The sequence below is a fragment of the Schistocerca cancellata genome, chromosome 4 (assembly GCF_023864275.1).
Source record: "Schistocerca cancellata isolate TAMUIC-IGC-003103 chromosome 4, iqSchCanc2.1, whole genome shotgun sequence".
In the NCBI taxonomy this organism is placed as follows: Eukaryota; Metazoa; Arthropoda; class Insecta; order Orthoptera; family Acrididae; genus Schistocerca; species Schistocerca cancellata.
This window is the reverse complement of record NC_064629.1, coordinates 174,737,072-174,750,796: the sequence shown is the minus strand read 5'-3', so window position 1 is coordinate 174,750,796 and position 13,725 is coordinate 174,737,072. Positions and strand designations below refer to the sequence as shown.

General features: G+C 38.8%; 1 protein-coding gene across 3 annotated transcripts in view; it reads left to right on the top strand.

The window, feature by feature from the left end:
* Positions 1 to 6,438, top strand: part of LOC126185032 (regulator of nonsense transcripts 2-like) — a 229,844-nt gene extending 223,406 nt beyond the window's left edge. For all 3 annotated transcript variants that reach the window (XM_049927771.1, XM_049927772.1, XM_049927770.1), the window contains one exon: positions 5,905 to 6,438. In XM_049927771.1, the coding sequence (XP_049783728.1) occupies positions 5,905 to 6,015 (111 nt within the window). In that variant the 3' untranslated portion in view covers positions 6,016 to 6,438. The remainder of the gene's footprint in view (positions 1 to 5,904) is intronic.
* Positions 6,439 to 13,725: the final 7,287 nt, after the last annotated feature.

Below are 13,725 nucleotides of genomic sequence, written 5' to 3'. Positions count from 1 at the left end.
GCACTTACTTTAGTTCAAAAAGAGGTCCACTACTCAGGAACACTCATCTTCAATAATTTGCCAGCGAATATAAAAAATTTAGTTACAAATAAAGATCAGTTTAAAAGGAGCTTGAATGACTTACTAGTGGCCAGCTCCTACTCCACTGACGAAATTTTTAATAGAAACAAATGATGTATTGTATTTATTCATACTATTAGTATTGTTATTTCAGTTTAAAAAAATTGACATGTTCCACATCCACGAGGATCTCCTCAGCACGGATCTATGGAACGAAAAACTAATCTAATATGGGTGAAGCCATGGGTTTTACGACAGCACGATAAAAGCATTTAACAAAACTTCTTACGTGAGCTTACAGTGGAAGACGTCAAGTGGTACATCAATTACTTAAGAATGGATGAGCATACATTCCTGTATGTGCTCAGTGAAGTGTATCCTGATATCACAAAGCACAATATTCACTTAAGAACTGCTACATCGTCAAAAGACAGGCTCACTGTAACACTCCGATTCCTTGCTACAGGAGAGGGTTATGTTATGTTAGGGTAGGTTAGGTCAGGTTAGGTCAGGTCAGGTCAGGTCAGGTCTCGTCTACAATCTTCTTATTTTATTTTTGTATTCAGGGTGCCTCACGTTGTAAAGTGTCTCATCAGCATCATACATCTCTATTAATTTTGTAGTTGTCGGCACACGCCAATTGTATTTACTGGCAATGTTTATAAAAACACTACAGACGACAGAACGCTGCAGCGATGCTAGCGCTCCATGTGGTAACATGTCACATTGCAGTGAACAGAAGACAAGCGATTTCTTTGATCAAATCTACAGCGAGGCCCTAGATTTGATCAAATATTGGACGACATTTGACAAAGTTCCTATTACACCATCAAATATCTTTGACAAAGAAATTTGATAGTGTAATACCGGCCTAATGCATAATTCCCAACCTGGGTCGACAGGTAGGGTTCACACGTATCCCCTGGTACAGGCCAGGCCCAGGGAGGGGTGATTTCCTGAGCTGCTACTTTTTCCAAATTGCTGATTGCTCCCTCTGTCAGGTGTTCCGGAGTTATGGCCAGAGGTGTGAGCAATCACCTAAGGTGGGCAAGCCGCGCTCTGAGGAGGGCCACCAGTTGGAAGCTGCTCGCAATCTGAGATGCTGGCAATCATGGAGATTTTCTAGCAATGAGCCAATTACCTTCTTCGTAGTCAACTTGTAGCGAACGTAAATGGAATAAAGCTCCCAATTCAAAGACCTTCACGACTGCACCACAATTCCTTGTGGTTTCTCATACTGAGCACAGTCAGTCCTTTGCAATGCTAAATCCATTTGTTATTCAGAAAGGTGTTAATGCAATTGCTGGCCCTGTGAAATCCTGCTCTCGTTTACACAATGGCACTTTACTTTTGGAGATTACTTTTGACTTGAAGAACAACAACTGCATGCTGCTTTGCTTCTCCATTGCTGTCCTGTTCGTGTCAAGGCCCATAGAACCGTGAATTCTTCCCAGGGTGTTATTTACAGTAGGCTGCTCGATGGGTGACAGAGGCAGAAATCCGAAGGTACCTCATCGGGCTCTCATTGCAGCCCATCAGGTGATGAAAAAAGATAGATGCATCCTTAGTGCACACATGCACTCTTTTTCTCATTTTTGATACAGTGGTGCTTCTGTTCAAGATCAAAGCAGGCTATGAAGTTATCACAGTTCAGCTGTACATTCCAAACCCAATGTGTTGCTACCAGTGTCCTCGTTTCAACCACACTCAAATGTCCTGTTGACACGTGGCCAAATGTGTAACATGTGGTGGGAATGCTCACAAGGGTGATTGTCCACCTCCTACTCCCCACTGTAACAACTTAAACGGCGACCATACTGCCTCCTCTCGAGATTGTCCCATTCAACTCGATTAGCGGGCTGTCCAGGAGATGTGGGTAAAGGAAAAAGTGCCTTGCTCAATCGCTGACAAGTTATTGGCTAGTCACAAACCTTGTGTTCTACCATCTGGCAGTTACAGTACTGTTCTTGCTACATCTGACTCCCTGAAGGACGTTGCCACGCAGACACGCCAACCTCAAATTCAACAGTGTGGTGGTGAAATCACCCAGTGGTACGGTAGCTTTTGTGCATTGACTATTTTCGACTAAACAAAATCACCAAAAAAAAGATGTCTATCCATTGCAGCACATTGACAACATGCTAGGCTGCTGAAAAGGAAAAAGATACTTCTCAACTGAGAACATGCAGACAGGCTATTGGAAAATCCAGGTTGATGAGGCTGATCGAGGAAAGACTGCCTTCATAACTCTGAACAGCCTCAGAGTTAAAAGTTATGCCATTGAGACTACATAATGCTCCAGTCACCTTCAAACTTATGATGGGCAACTTGCATTGACACAGTATATGGGTGGCGTATCTTTGCTATCTGAATGACATAAAAACTTAATTTCTACAGGGAATCATATAATTCTTTTGGAAAATGGCTTTCCTAGGCTTACATCTGAAATACCCCTCCATGATGCTGACAAGGTGGAGATGTGAGTCAATAATTGAATCACTGAAGACTAAGGACTCTCATGGATACGATGGAGTGTCTAGCAGAATACTAAAGTGCTGTGCTGCACATGCTAGCCCTGTATTTAGCCTTAATTTTTCCTTTAGGAATGCTCAGTTTCCTGAACAGTTAAAATATTTGGTAGTAAAGCTGCTTCATAAAGGGGAGAAAGGGATAATGTAGACAATTTTAGATGTATTCCTCTGCCATCAGTGTTTGGTAAATTTATTGAAAAGGCTGTAATTGGTCATTTCATTTCACGTAATATGCAGTGAAATGTAGTGTTTGGTTTTAGAAATGGTTTTATAACTAAAAATGCTGTATTCTCTTTTCTCTATAAGTTATTGGATGGATTAAATAAGAGGTTTTGAATGCTAGGCATATTTTTTTATTTATTTATTTAAGTAACATATTTTATTATGTTGATCACAAAATACTGCTCCAGAAGTTGGAGCGTTATGGAATACGAGGAGTTGCTCACAACAGTTGGTTCATCTCTTACTTTAAAGAACAGACAGCAAAAGGTCATTCTGTACACAATGTGGGTCCAAGTGGAGCACAGTTAAATTGGGGGGGGAGGGGGGGGGGGCAGGGATCAGCGCTGGGGCCACTCCTGTTGCATATTTATGTATGTAAGTGATATTTCTTCTAGTATTACAGGTAATTCTAAAATATTTCTGTTTGATGATGACACTGGCTTGCTAGTAAAGGATGTTGTGTGCAACACAAATAGTGCAATTCAAGATATAAGTTCGTGGCTTGCAGAAAATAAACTAATGCTAAATGAAAGTAAGACTCAGTTTTTACAGTTATCCATTCCCAAGAATTGGCAGCTTTCACTCAGTTTATACTCGGCAAAAATTCAGTCTTCATTTGGGTCACACAGCCTTGTCTCTCGTGCAGAAAGACGTGCAGTATTTTGCTGCATCCATTTTCAATAAGCTACCACAAGAATTAAAAAATCTTAGTAGTAATCCATGAATTTTCAAGTTTAAACTGAAGAGTTTTCTCATTCCTTGAAAAATTTGGCTAATTCCTGTATTACATTGTTGATTGTGTTTATATAAATTTATATCTTGTCATCCTCTTAGAATTCATGAACTATCCCCCCTCCCTCCTACCCTGAAGACATTTGAAGAATATTTAAGCTGCCCGACAACCATGTTGAAGTATGTTCAGAGTGCAGGCCACTGCCTGAATCCAAAAACGAACCTCTTTGCCACCCAAGAAATAATGTAATGAATGGCTTGGAATCCATTAGTCTCCTGAATATATGGACCTTGGGAATGATGTACTGTTTTTATTGTTATTCCAGACAATGCAGGTGACAGCTTTTATGTTACCTAATTAGAGTGATGGTGATGAAGAGGCTTTTAAGTACAAGGCACCTCTACTGAACAGTGTTGTGTCATGTCATAGCCGTAATCAGATCCAAATCTGAAAGCCATGTCTTTAGTGAAATAGAATACTTAGCACGGAAATCACACGTGTACAGACAAAACAGGAATCCTGTATGGAGAGTGCTGTTATTTCCATGAACATCAAATATTTGAGAAAATATGAATATTACTTTTCGAGAACCTTCCAGAAATTGGGTAAAAAGTTCTGTTTACTTGCCATGTCAAATCCAGATAAAATCCCAATCTTTCAATGAGTGCCTCAATCGTCATGGTCAGGGGCTAAGTCTGACTGTCATGAAACTGGCAAGGCTGCCACTTTTATGCCGAGGATGGCGTCCAAGTAGCTGAATTACATCATGGAAATGGCATGTATGGAGATGTTGCCCTCTGTGTCCATAGATTATGGCTGCACTCTGTATTCAGGGTCCCTTGCAGTGCCATCACTCATATCAGGCAGGGAACTACAGGAAGTCTTCCTCTGGGCTCTTTCTTTAACAAGTGCGTGCTTCCATGCATTGTTAAGGGCATAGCTGGTGTCTCTGTTAAACGGATTTTCATACAGTCATCATCATTGCTCACAGTGTGATTTCAAAATGATGCATAGGTTGTCATCCAAATAGTTGTTGATGGGCCAGACAACTTCAGTCATCTCAGTCTTGGAGAGTACTGTGAGAGCATAAGCTATCACCTTTGCAGCATCTTAAATTTGCCTGTCACCTTAGTCAAATGGACTCTCTCATAATGCTGTAATAAGACATTGGCAGATAAGCTCCCAATGTATGTTGATGCTGAATAGAGAGACTGTGATAACATACTGCCTGTCATGACATTGTCATACAACACAGCTAAGCAAGAAACTACATGCTTCTCGCCATTGTTTATGCTCCAAGGACACAAGGCCAAAATGACAGTAGATACATTGTTCCCATTTCAAGCACACGGCACTCAGGATGACTACATGAAACTCTTCATCACCAGGATCGAAGCAGCAAGACAGCTGGCTTGCATAAGTACAGTGGACACCCAGGATGAGGACCAAGAACACTGTATTGCCAATCACCAGACAATGAGGTAGAGCCTGGGAGACTAGGTATGAATTTTTATGCCTGTGAAGAAAGTGGAATCATCAGAGAAGTTACTAAATCATTGCTTTGAGCGGTAACATATCCTTCGTCACTTGTCAGACGTCACATGTGAAGTGGAGTATTATGGCCCATTATCAAGAAGAAAGAAGCGCAGAGACATAAAAGCATGTTATGTGTGTCCTCCATATGAAGTCCTACTACAGTCTTCTGGAAGTGCAAGTTGATTATGGGGCTTCTCGTACAATGAGTGACAACATGACTAGAATGCAAGGATCCACCAGTGCTGCCATACAGAGGACCGTTGACAAGATCTAGAACAGTGGGTCTTTGTTTCTCCAGGAGAGGGAACAATGCCACGAGCTGTGCTGCATGCAGTTTATATTGTAGCGATTACCCCACTGGGTGGCATGCTCCAGGTTGCCAGTTCAAATCAGACCACCAGCAATTATTTGTTGTTTAGTATTTATCATTTCAAAAAGGTTCTTGATATATCTTATGTTTGTATTGTTCGTGTATTCTGGACTATTCTCCATCCTCAAGTTCTGTTCTATTTTTACTTTGTTATTTGAATTACATTTCCTGTCAGTGAGGTGGCCTGTCTTAGCTGTCTCACCCTGTGTATTAATTTGTGTGAAAATTTGTATCACTTTTACTGTCAGAAGTACAAACAATGGAAAATAAAGTAGAAGGACAAAGTAACACAACCCCCCCCCCCCCCCCCCCCGAGTGCATTTCAGGCTATCCATTTACCTATAAACATACTATTTGCATGGCAACAGAATTTTCCATTATGTTTCTTGTAGATCTCAAATGTAACATGCTGGTTATTATTTTGAAATTTATAACTGCACTTTCTGCTTCAGGCACAACGTCCAGCCTTCATGAACCTCAACCGGGAACGGAGACATAAATATCAGCACCCAAAAGGTGCACCAGATGCTGATCTCATATTTGGTCCAAAGAAAGTAAGATGAGAAGTGTTTGGAAACTAAGTAGTGGATGCAACTTGGTTTACAGAATCGCCGTGCGTTTGTAAGATCAAAGTTGTTTGTTAATCTACATTGCAAGGTGGTTGTGTATCTTCCTGTTTCTTATTCTTTACATATCTGTGGCTCATTTGTTTCATATTAATTTATAAATATTGTATACATTTGAGAGCTCTTTTATGTTATTGTAATAAGTGACGATCTGTATGTATGCTGGAATATGGAGTTTGTTGCTATATGAGTCGTGGAAAAGATTCTGCTGATCATGTTTGTTCTGGTTACATGCAGAATTAACTGTTTAATGCATGACACTGTAAATACCTTTTGGTTGTAGTGCAATAAAAAGACTGTTTTAAAAAGTAAAAAAAAAGTACTGATTATGCTGTCTTATCTATTTTCTGTGGCTTTAAATGCAAGTTTATCTGAAACAGTGTCTTCTTCAAAATGATTTAATTTATTTGTGAATAAATGTATAAATTAGAAAAAATAATTTTTTATGTTAGTCGGCTGCAACAAAACATAACAGGAGCCAGTAGAAATGCTATGTCAGGTCTGAATTATGCTCACTTATGAATATAAGATTGTGAGAGAGTGATGTGGGAACAAAAACGCATTGAATACCAGAAAGGATGAAGTCCTGAAAAGTGCAGAAAATTTCAGTGGTTGTTGAAAACAGATTATCATAATGAGCAAATGCTAGATACAGTATTGACCAATCTGATATTAAGTGTGTAGCTTTTATGCCCTGGTGGGAAACTCTTATAATTTTGGTATTAATTATCTTCATTAATTAGATTAATAATCTCTCATCTTCCTGCCTTTTCTTCATTGGATTATGATATGCATGTATACAGTGAATGTTGTTGGAAAGTATATGTTTGCTTCTTGGTCCATCCATTATATGTCTGGTTTTTGGAGCCCCCTCTAAATTATAACAAGTAGTGTATGCAATGATTTTATAATGAATATAGCCTGTGTGTGACCTTAATGTCTTTCAATTGGCTGACTGTAAGCCCTACCCGGTTGTTGACAAATACACTATTTCCCTTAAAGATTGTGCTCCTCTGTTGTGTGTGAGTTGGACCACTCATCTTTATTAAATTTGTACAAGTTCTGTTCAATATCATAGACACCTGTTACTGTGAAAGTTGTTTTGCACTCAGCATGCTATTTTACAAGCAAGAAGCATGACAATACAGTACAATTTATTGGTGGTACTGCAATCGCAGATCCATTCTGTTTTGGCACAAATGCGTACTGACCATTCTTACTATTTCTTACAATTATTATTATTATTATTATTATTATTATTATTATTATTTCTTCAATTTGTTTACTGACTTTTATTTCTGGCATTGGCCTTCCAAGGTTTTGATTCAGAGACCATCATCATCATCATCATCATCATCATCATCTCTCTCTTTCTAAAGAGAGGTCTTCTAAACCTCAATTCTGGTTGCCTTGCAGTACTGTTATGTATCAGTTCATCACTTCTGTTCATTGTTTTCATTAATCTGAATTCATAGCTTCTTGAACTGTTTGTAGCTCATTATGACCAGTCGGAGCAGATATTTCACATATTGTTGGACATTTGAGTGTTGATGGAACAGGTAACTGTATTATTGTCATTAAATTTCCTGTGGTCGCTTCATCTGTTGTCATGTGATCTTCACTTTTATTGCTAGCATCAGATATTTATTTTTGGTATGAATTGTTGAATTTTCAGTAGGAATAATATATAACTGCTAGACGCTGTGTTCCTTTCTCCTCATGTAATAATTTTCTTCAAAAGTAACATGCTGCTATTCATTAAATTTAGTACCTTTCATTGTTAATATTTGCTGACTGTTACTCTATTGCTACTTCAATGCTATCAAAATGAAATTTCAAGCTCTTTTCATGTGCCTGTAGAAAAATAACAATTAATTAAAGGAGGGGGGACAGCCTTTTTTGTAAGAACACAACTATTTTGTAGAAAAATAACAATTAATTAAAGGAGGGGGGACAGCCTTTTTTGTAAGAACACAACTATTTTGTTTAATACCCACACGTTTCACCACAGTGGTATCCTCTGTAGGTTTTCCTTTTATTATTACAGAAATATACACGCATAGATTGTATGTATGATTGGAATACATTACATCATATTTTGTTGCTGTTTATGTTACATATGTACTTCACATTTCTTTACATTGTGTGCCTTGTGCCCGCTAACAGAAATCAACCACTGGTCTAAAGCAATAAGTCAGCAAACTTAAAATAATTTCCCCTGAATAACTCTTTCGATTCCATTGATGAATTTTTACTTAAAAACTGGTAGCCAGTAAAAGAAGAAAGAAAAACAAAAACTTTGTTTTTAAATGTAATTGCATGAGTAGGACTAAAAAAATTGTTCATTTATCTTAACACCAATCATGTATACATATCCTGTAAACACATTTGTTCCATGCCATTTCAATAAAAGAATTGTTCAAATGATGTATGGACCATGTAACTAACTAACCATGTCATCTGCAACACAGGGATGTTAGTATGAAATGTAAACTGAATTATCATTGGCAATACAACATTTAAAAACTATATATTCTGGTAAAATCATGGAGTGTACCCCCTTTATATGCTTACCATTGCTGTATTTGATTTGGTCTGAGCTGTACTTGCTTTCATTTGCCTGCCAAATGTGTTCTTATTGTTGTAAATGAAATAAACTATATCCCAGCCTACTGAAAAAACTTATTACTTTCTTTTGTGTGTATTTAAAAAAAATCCTGCATTTTCTTTAAAGTACAAGTGAGATTTTTGTGAAAATTTGATAAAAATAATGTTATTGCTATACTTCCACTAAAGAAAGTTATCATTTTATGATGTATGCTAAGTTCACTTTTTTCATGACAATAAAATTATCTGTAGAGTGATTTCATAGTGTGGTAACAAACAACTCTGACAGCATTATGTATGTGTTTTTTGATTGTAAATGGTATGTTCCATTATGTATGCCAACATTGTGTGTTTTAACAGGAATATATTATGAGGCTGATTCAAATATAAATGGCAATATACATTTATTGATTAAGTGTTTACACATCTGAAACCTTCGGTTTTTCTCTACATGGCCTACTGAATTTTCTACACACTTTTTCCAGTGATTTGGAAGCTTGAACATCCCATGTAGATAAAAAAAAAAATTGAGAGCACGTCAACCAATTGCACACATACTCCTCTGTGGTTGTTTCCAAGTACATGTCCACCAATTCTTCACGTGTGAAATCCTTTCTTCACTACCCCTTACTCACTATGTGGTATTCTGGAGTGTAATGATCAATCCATGTCTCATGCATATGATAATGTACTTCAAAAAATCCTCCACTTCTTGCCAGAATTGGTTCAGAAGTCTCTCTCAGATATCCAACATGACCTGTTTTTGCTGTTCCGTTAACAATTTCGGAACCCGTTGAGCACTAATTTTTCTAAAGCCAGGCTGTTAACTGATAATTGTACGAGTACACCTAATGCTGATACCCAGTTCTGCTGCAATTTGTTCAACAATGCACTGGCAATCACCTTCAGTAAGTTCTCAAACAGCATAGGTGTTATCACCTGTGATACTTGACCATGTGTATTGAGCATGACACTAATTTTCTACACTTTCTCAACTGCTCTTAAAATATATAGCCTTTCTACCTGATAACAATGGTGAAGTCACTGATGACAGTGCCCCTGAAGCACAGTTATTAAACAGGGTTTTCCAAAACACCTTCACAAAAGATGACAAAGTAAATATTCCTGAATTCCAATCAAGAACAACTGCCAAGATGAGAAACATAGAAGTAGGTATCCTCGGTGTAGCAAAGCAGCTTAAATCACTTAATAAAGGCAAGGCCTCTGGTCCAGATCATATACTAGTCAGGTTCCTTTCAGAGTATGCTGATACAATAGCTCCATATTTAGCAATTCTATGCAACCACTCGCTCACAGAAAGATCCGTACCTGAAGACTGGAAAATTGCTCAAGTCACACCAATACCAAAAAGGGGAGTAGGAGTAATCCGCTGAATTACAGGCCTATATCACTAACGTCGACTTGCAGTAGGGTTTTGGAACATATACTGTATTCGAACAATATGAAGTACCTCAAAGAAAACGATTTATTGACATATAGCACAGATTCATCATGAAGTAATAAGTGCTATCAAGGGGGGATGTCAAATAGATTCCATATTTTTGGATTTCCAGAAGGATTTCAACACCGTTCCTCGCAAGCGTCTTCTAACCGAATTGCGTGCCTACGGAGTATCGCCTCAGTTGTGCGACTGGATTCATGATTTCCTGTGAGAAAGGCCACAGTTCATAGTAATAGATGGAAAGTCATAGAGTAAAACAGAAGTAATATCCGGCGTTCCCCAACGAAGTGTTACAGGCCCTCTATTGTTCCTGATCTATATTAACGACATAGGACACAATCTGAGTAGCCACGTTAGATTGTTTGCAGATGGTGCTGTCATTTGCCTTCTTGTAAAGTCATCAGATGATTAAAACGACTTGCAAAATGATTTAGATAAGATATCTGTATGAAGCGAAAAGTGGCAATTGACCCTGAATAAAGAAAATTGTGAAGTTATTCACATGAGGACTAAAAGAAATCAGCTAAATTTTGATTACGCGGTAAGTCACACATATTTGAAGGCTGTAAACTCAGCTAAATACTTAGGGATTACAATTACAAATTACCTAAATTGGAACAATCTCATAGATACTGTTGTGGGTAGAGCAAACCGAAGACTGTGATTCATTGGCAGAACACTTAGAAGGTGCAACATGTCTACTAAAGAGACTGCTTACACCACGCTTGTCCCCCCCATCCTGGAGTACTGCTGTGCGGTGTGGGATCCATATCAGGTGGGATTGACGGATGATATTGAAAAAGTTCAAAGGAGGGCAGCTCGTTTTGTATTATCTCGAAATAGGGGAGATAGTGCCTCAGACAGTATACGTGAATTGGAATGGCAGTCATTAAAACAAAGGCGCTTTTCTTTGTGACGGGATCTTCTCATGAAATTTCAATCACCAGTTCCCTCCTTCATTTGGGAAAACATTCTGTTGGCACCCACCTACATATGGAGAAATGATCATCATGATAAAATAAGAGAAATCGGTGCTCCCACAGAAAAATTTAAGTGCTCGTTTTTCCTGCGCACCGTTCAAGAGTGGAATGGTAGAGGCATCTTGAAGGTGGTTCATTGAACCCTCTGCCAGGCACTTTATTGTGAATAGCAGAGTAATCATGTAGATGTAGTAAACAATTGATTCTGGGACAATGTAGCATCCCAAAAATGTGCCTTTAAACAAGTTTAAATCTCCAAGAATTTAACCTCTTCATGGGCTAAAAACTTAATGATGATGTGTTGTGCAACAGATGAGGGAAACTTTTGTTCGCTCATGGCTGTACTGAGGCCAGAACAGCGTGCTGCAGCAAACTAAACTCCACTAACATGCTGACGTTCAACCACCCACTTCACTATCCTGCTCAGAACTGCTTGCGCAGTACACAGCACAGGTAGTGTTTATATTTGAAGCAGCCTCATATTAACCCATCCAGATAGCCATGTGTGTTACAGTGCCACTTCTAGGTTGGGAGGAGTGCCAGCTCTGGATCAGACCTGTCTGGTGGATTAACAACTAGAACTGGTTTAGTAGCCAGCCTGGATGTGGTTTTTAGCTGGTTTCCCACATACCCCTAATTGAATACTGCGCTGCTACTCTCAAGTCTCACCTCAGCTTCAAGATTTGCAGACATTTAGAAAACTTTCTCTCCCTTTCGCAAGAGCAGCACTACACACAGACTGTTGGGGTACACACATTCTGTAATGAGGTGGCAACCAGAGGACATCCAGGCACAAGAAAAAGGAGTACAATAATATAATATTAACTTCTTACTTTCAAGGATTCTGATAGTTAAAGATTTTGCCATTGCAGTTATGAGCACATATTGATTAATTTATGTGGTGAAATTATAGGATGATTTTATTATATGCTGTATGGATAAGATTTGTATGTGAATATTATTAATTAGTGAAATTTTGGTTTGTGGCTTCACAGCCGGTTACTTAATTCTGCAGTTGCAGAAAATTAATGCAGTACTGGCAGTAAATTAAGATTCTAGTGTTAACAACTTTAGTACTCTGTAAACACTTGCCCAGCATGTGTGAGAAAGGGAATGCTGCTTCTTCTTATTGGATTCTTCACTCATGCCAAAACCTGAATGACAACACCAACATCCATACGGCAGCTTAAATTGCTGCCAGTAAAGTGAGCAGCAGTGACATCTATATTCTCGCTTGCCACAGATAAAGTTGTGGACAAAAATATGGAAACACCAAAAGCACAACACATTATCATGCATAATACAATGTAGGGCATTCAAAACAGCTTGAAGTCTTGTCGGACTGGATAAAAACAGGTCCTTTGCGGTTTTCAAGGGAATCTTAAGCCATTCTTCCTGCAAAATCAAAGTAGACTGCAAAGGATCAGTAATATTGAGATCTGGTGACAGCAGTGGCCAGAGGAGATGCGACAATTCCAGTTCGTGCACGATCCAGGCTGTGTGAACAGGGACCTTGTCATCTTGGAACTCTGTATAATCACTGAGGAACAAACATTATAGCATGATCTTTACCAGATCATCCAAAATGGTAACATAATTCTTGGCAGTAATACAACATTGCAGAGTATCCATGGAATAACATGGTGTGGCTGCCCAAATCCTCACTGAACTCCCATCATGTTTCGCTCTTGGGATGTAAACTCAAACAGAAGTTGGAAACAGTGTGCAGCAAGACTCAGCTAACCGTGTTACTTTCTTCCACTGCCTCGTAGACCAGGTTTTATGGCTTCAGCCCCATGTCTTCCTGTTACGAGCATTTGCATCACTGATGCTTGGTTTTGGAATTCCAGCTTTCCCTGAAATTCCAGCCTATGGAGATCCCGGGAAGGATTTAAGAGTGCAATATTCAGTTCTCCAACGACTTTTGCAGCTGTTGTCCTCTTATTTTTAGTCACAATCCTCTTCAATGACAGTATGTCATTACCACTCAACACAAAATTTCATTCTTTTTGTGACTCAGCAGATAATGTTTTCCTGCTTTCCCTGTATACAGTATAAATGTTTGATACGGTGATTCTTGAAACACCAAACACTTCAGCTACCATGGTTGCAGGAGTACCCATTATACAACTGCCAACAATATGCCTCCGTTCGAAGTCACTTACCTGTGATACAATGCACTGCAACTACACAGGACTCAGTTCTCGCCACAACTGACACTTGCAACATCTTGTGGACATTGTACAGGTGCCGTTCATGGTCAAATTCAACAGTGCAACCAGCAGGCTTGGCTAGTATCTGTATTTATGTTCAAGAATTCATTTCTCACATTGTTTCCATATTTTTGTCCAACCCCTGTATTTTGCTGCTTAGGCAGGAACCTAAGAGGACAATTATATCCTTGCATGTCAGAAATATTTAAGTGCTTTTTTGCTGAATATGTCATGGCTCCCGAGACTCCATCCACACACCTTACTTCGATAAAACTCGATGCGACTATGAGACTCTATAGCTGTTAACAAATGTGGTTCTATGTTAGAAACAGACGTGCTCTTATTTACACATACTTTATGAGAGATACTGTGACTCTGCTCCGGT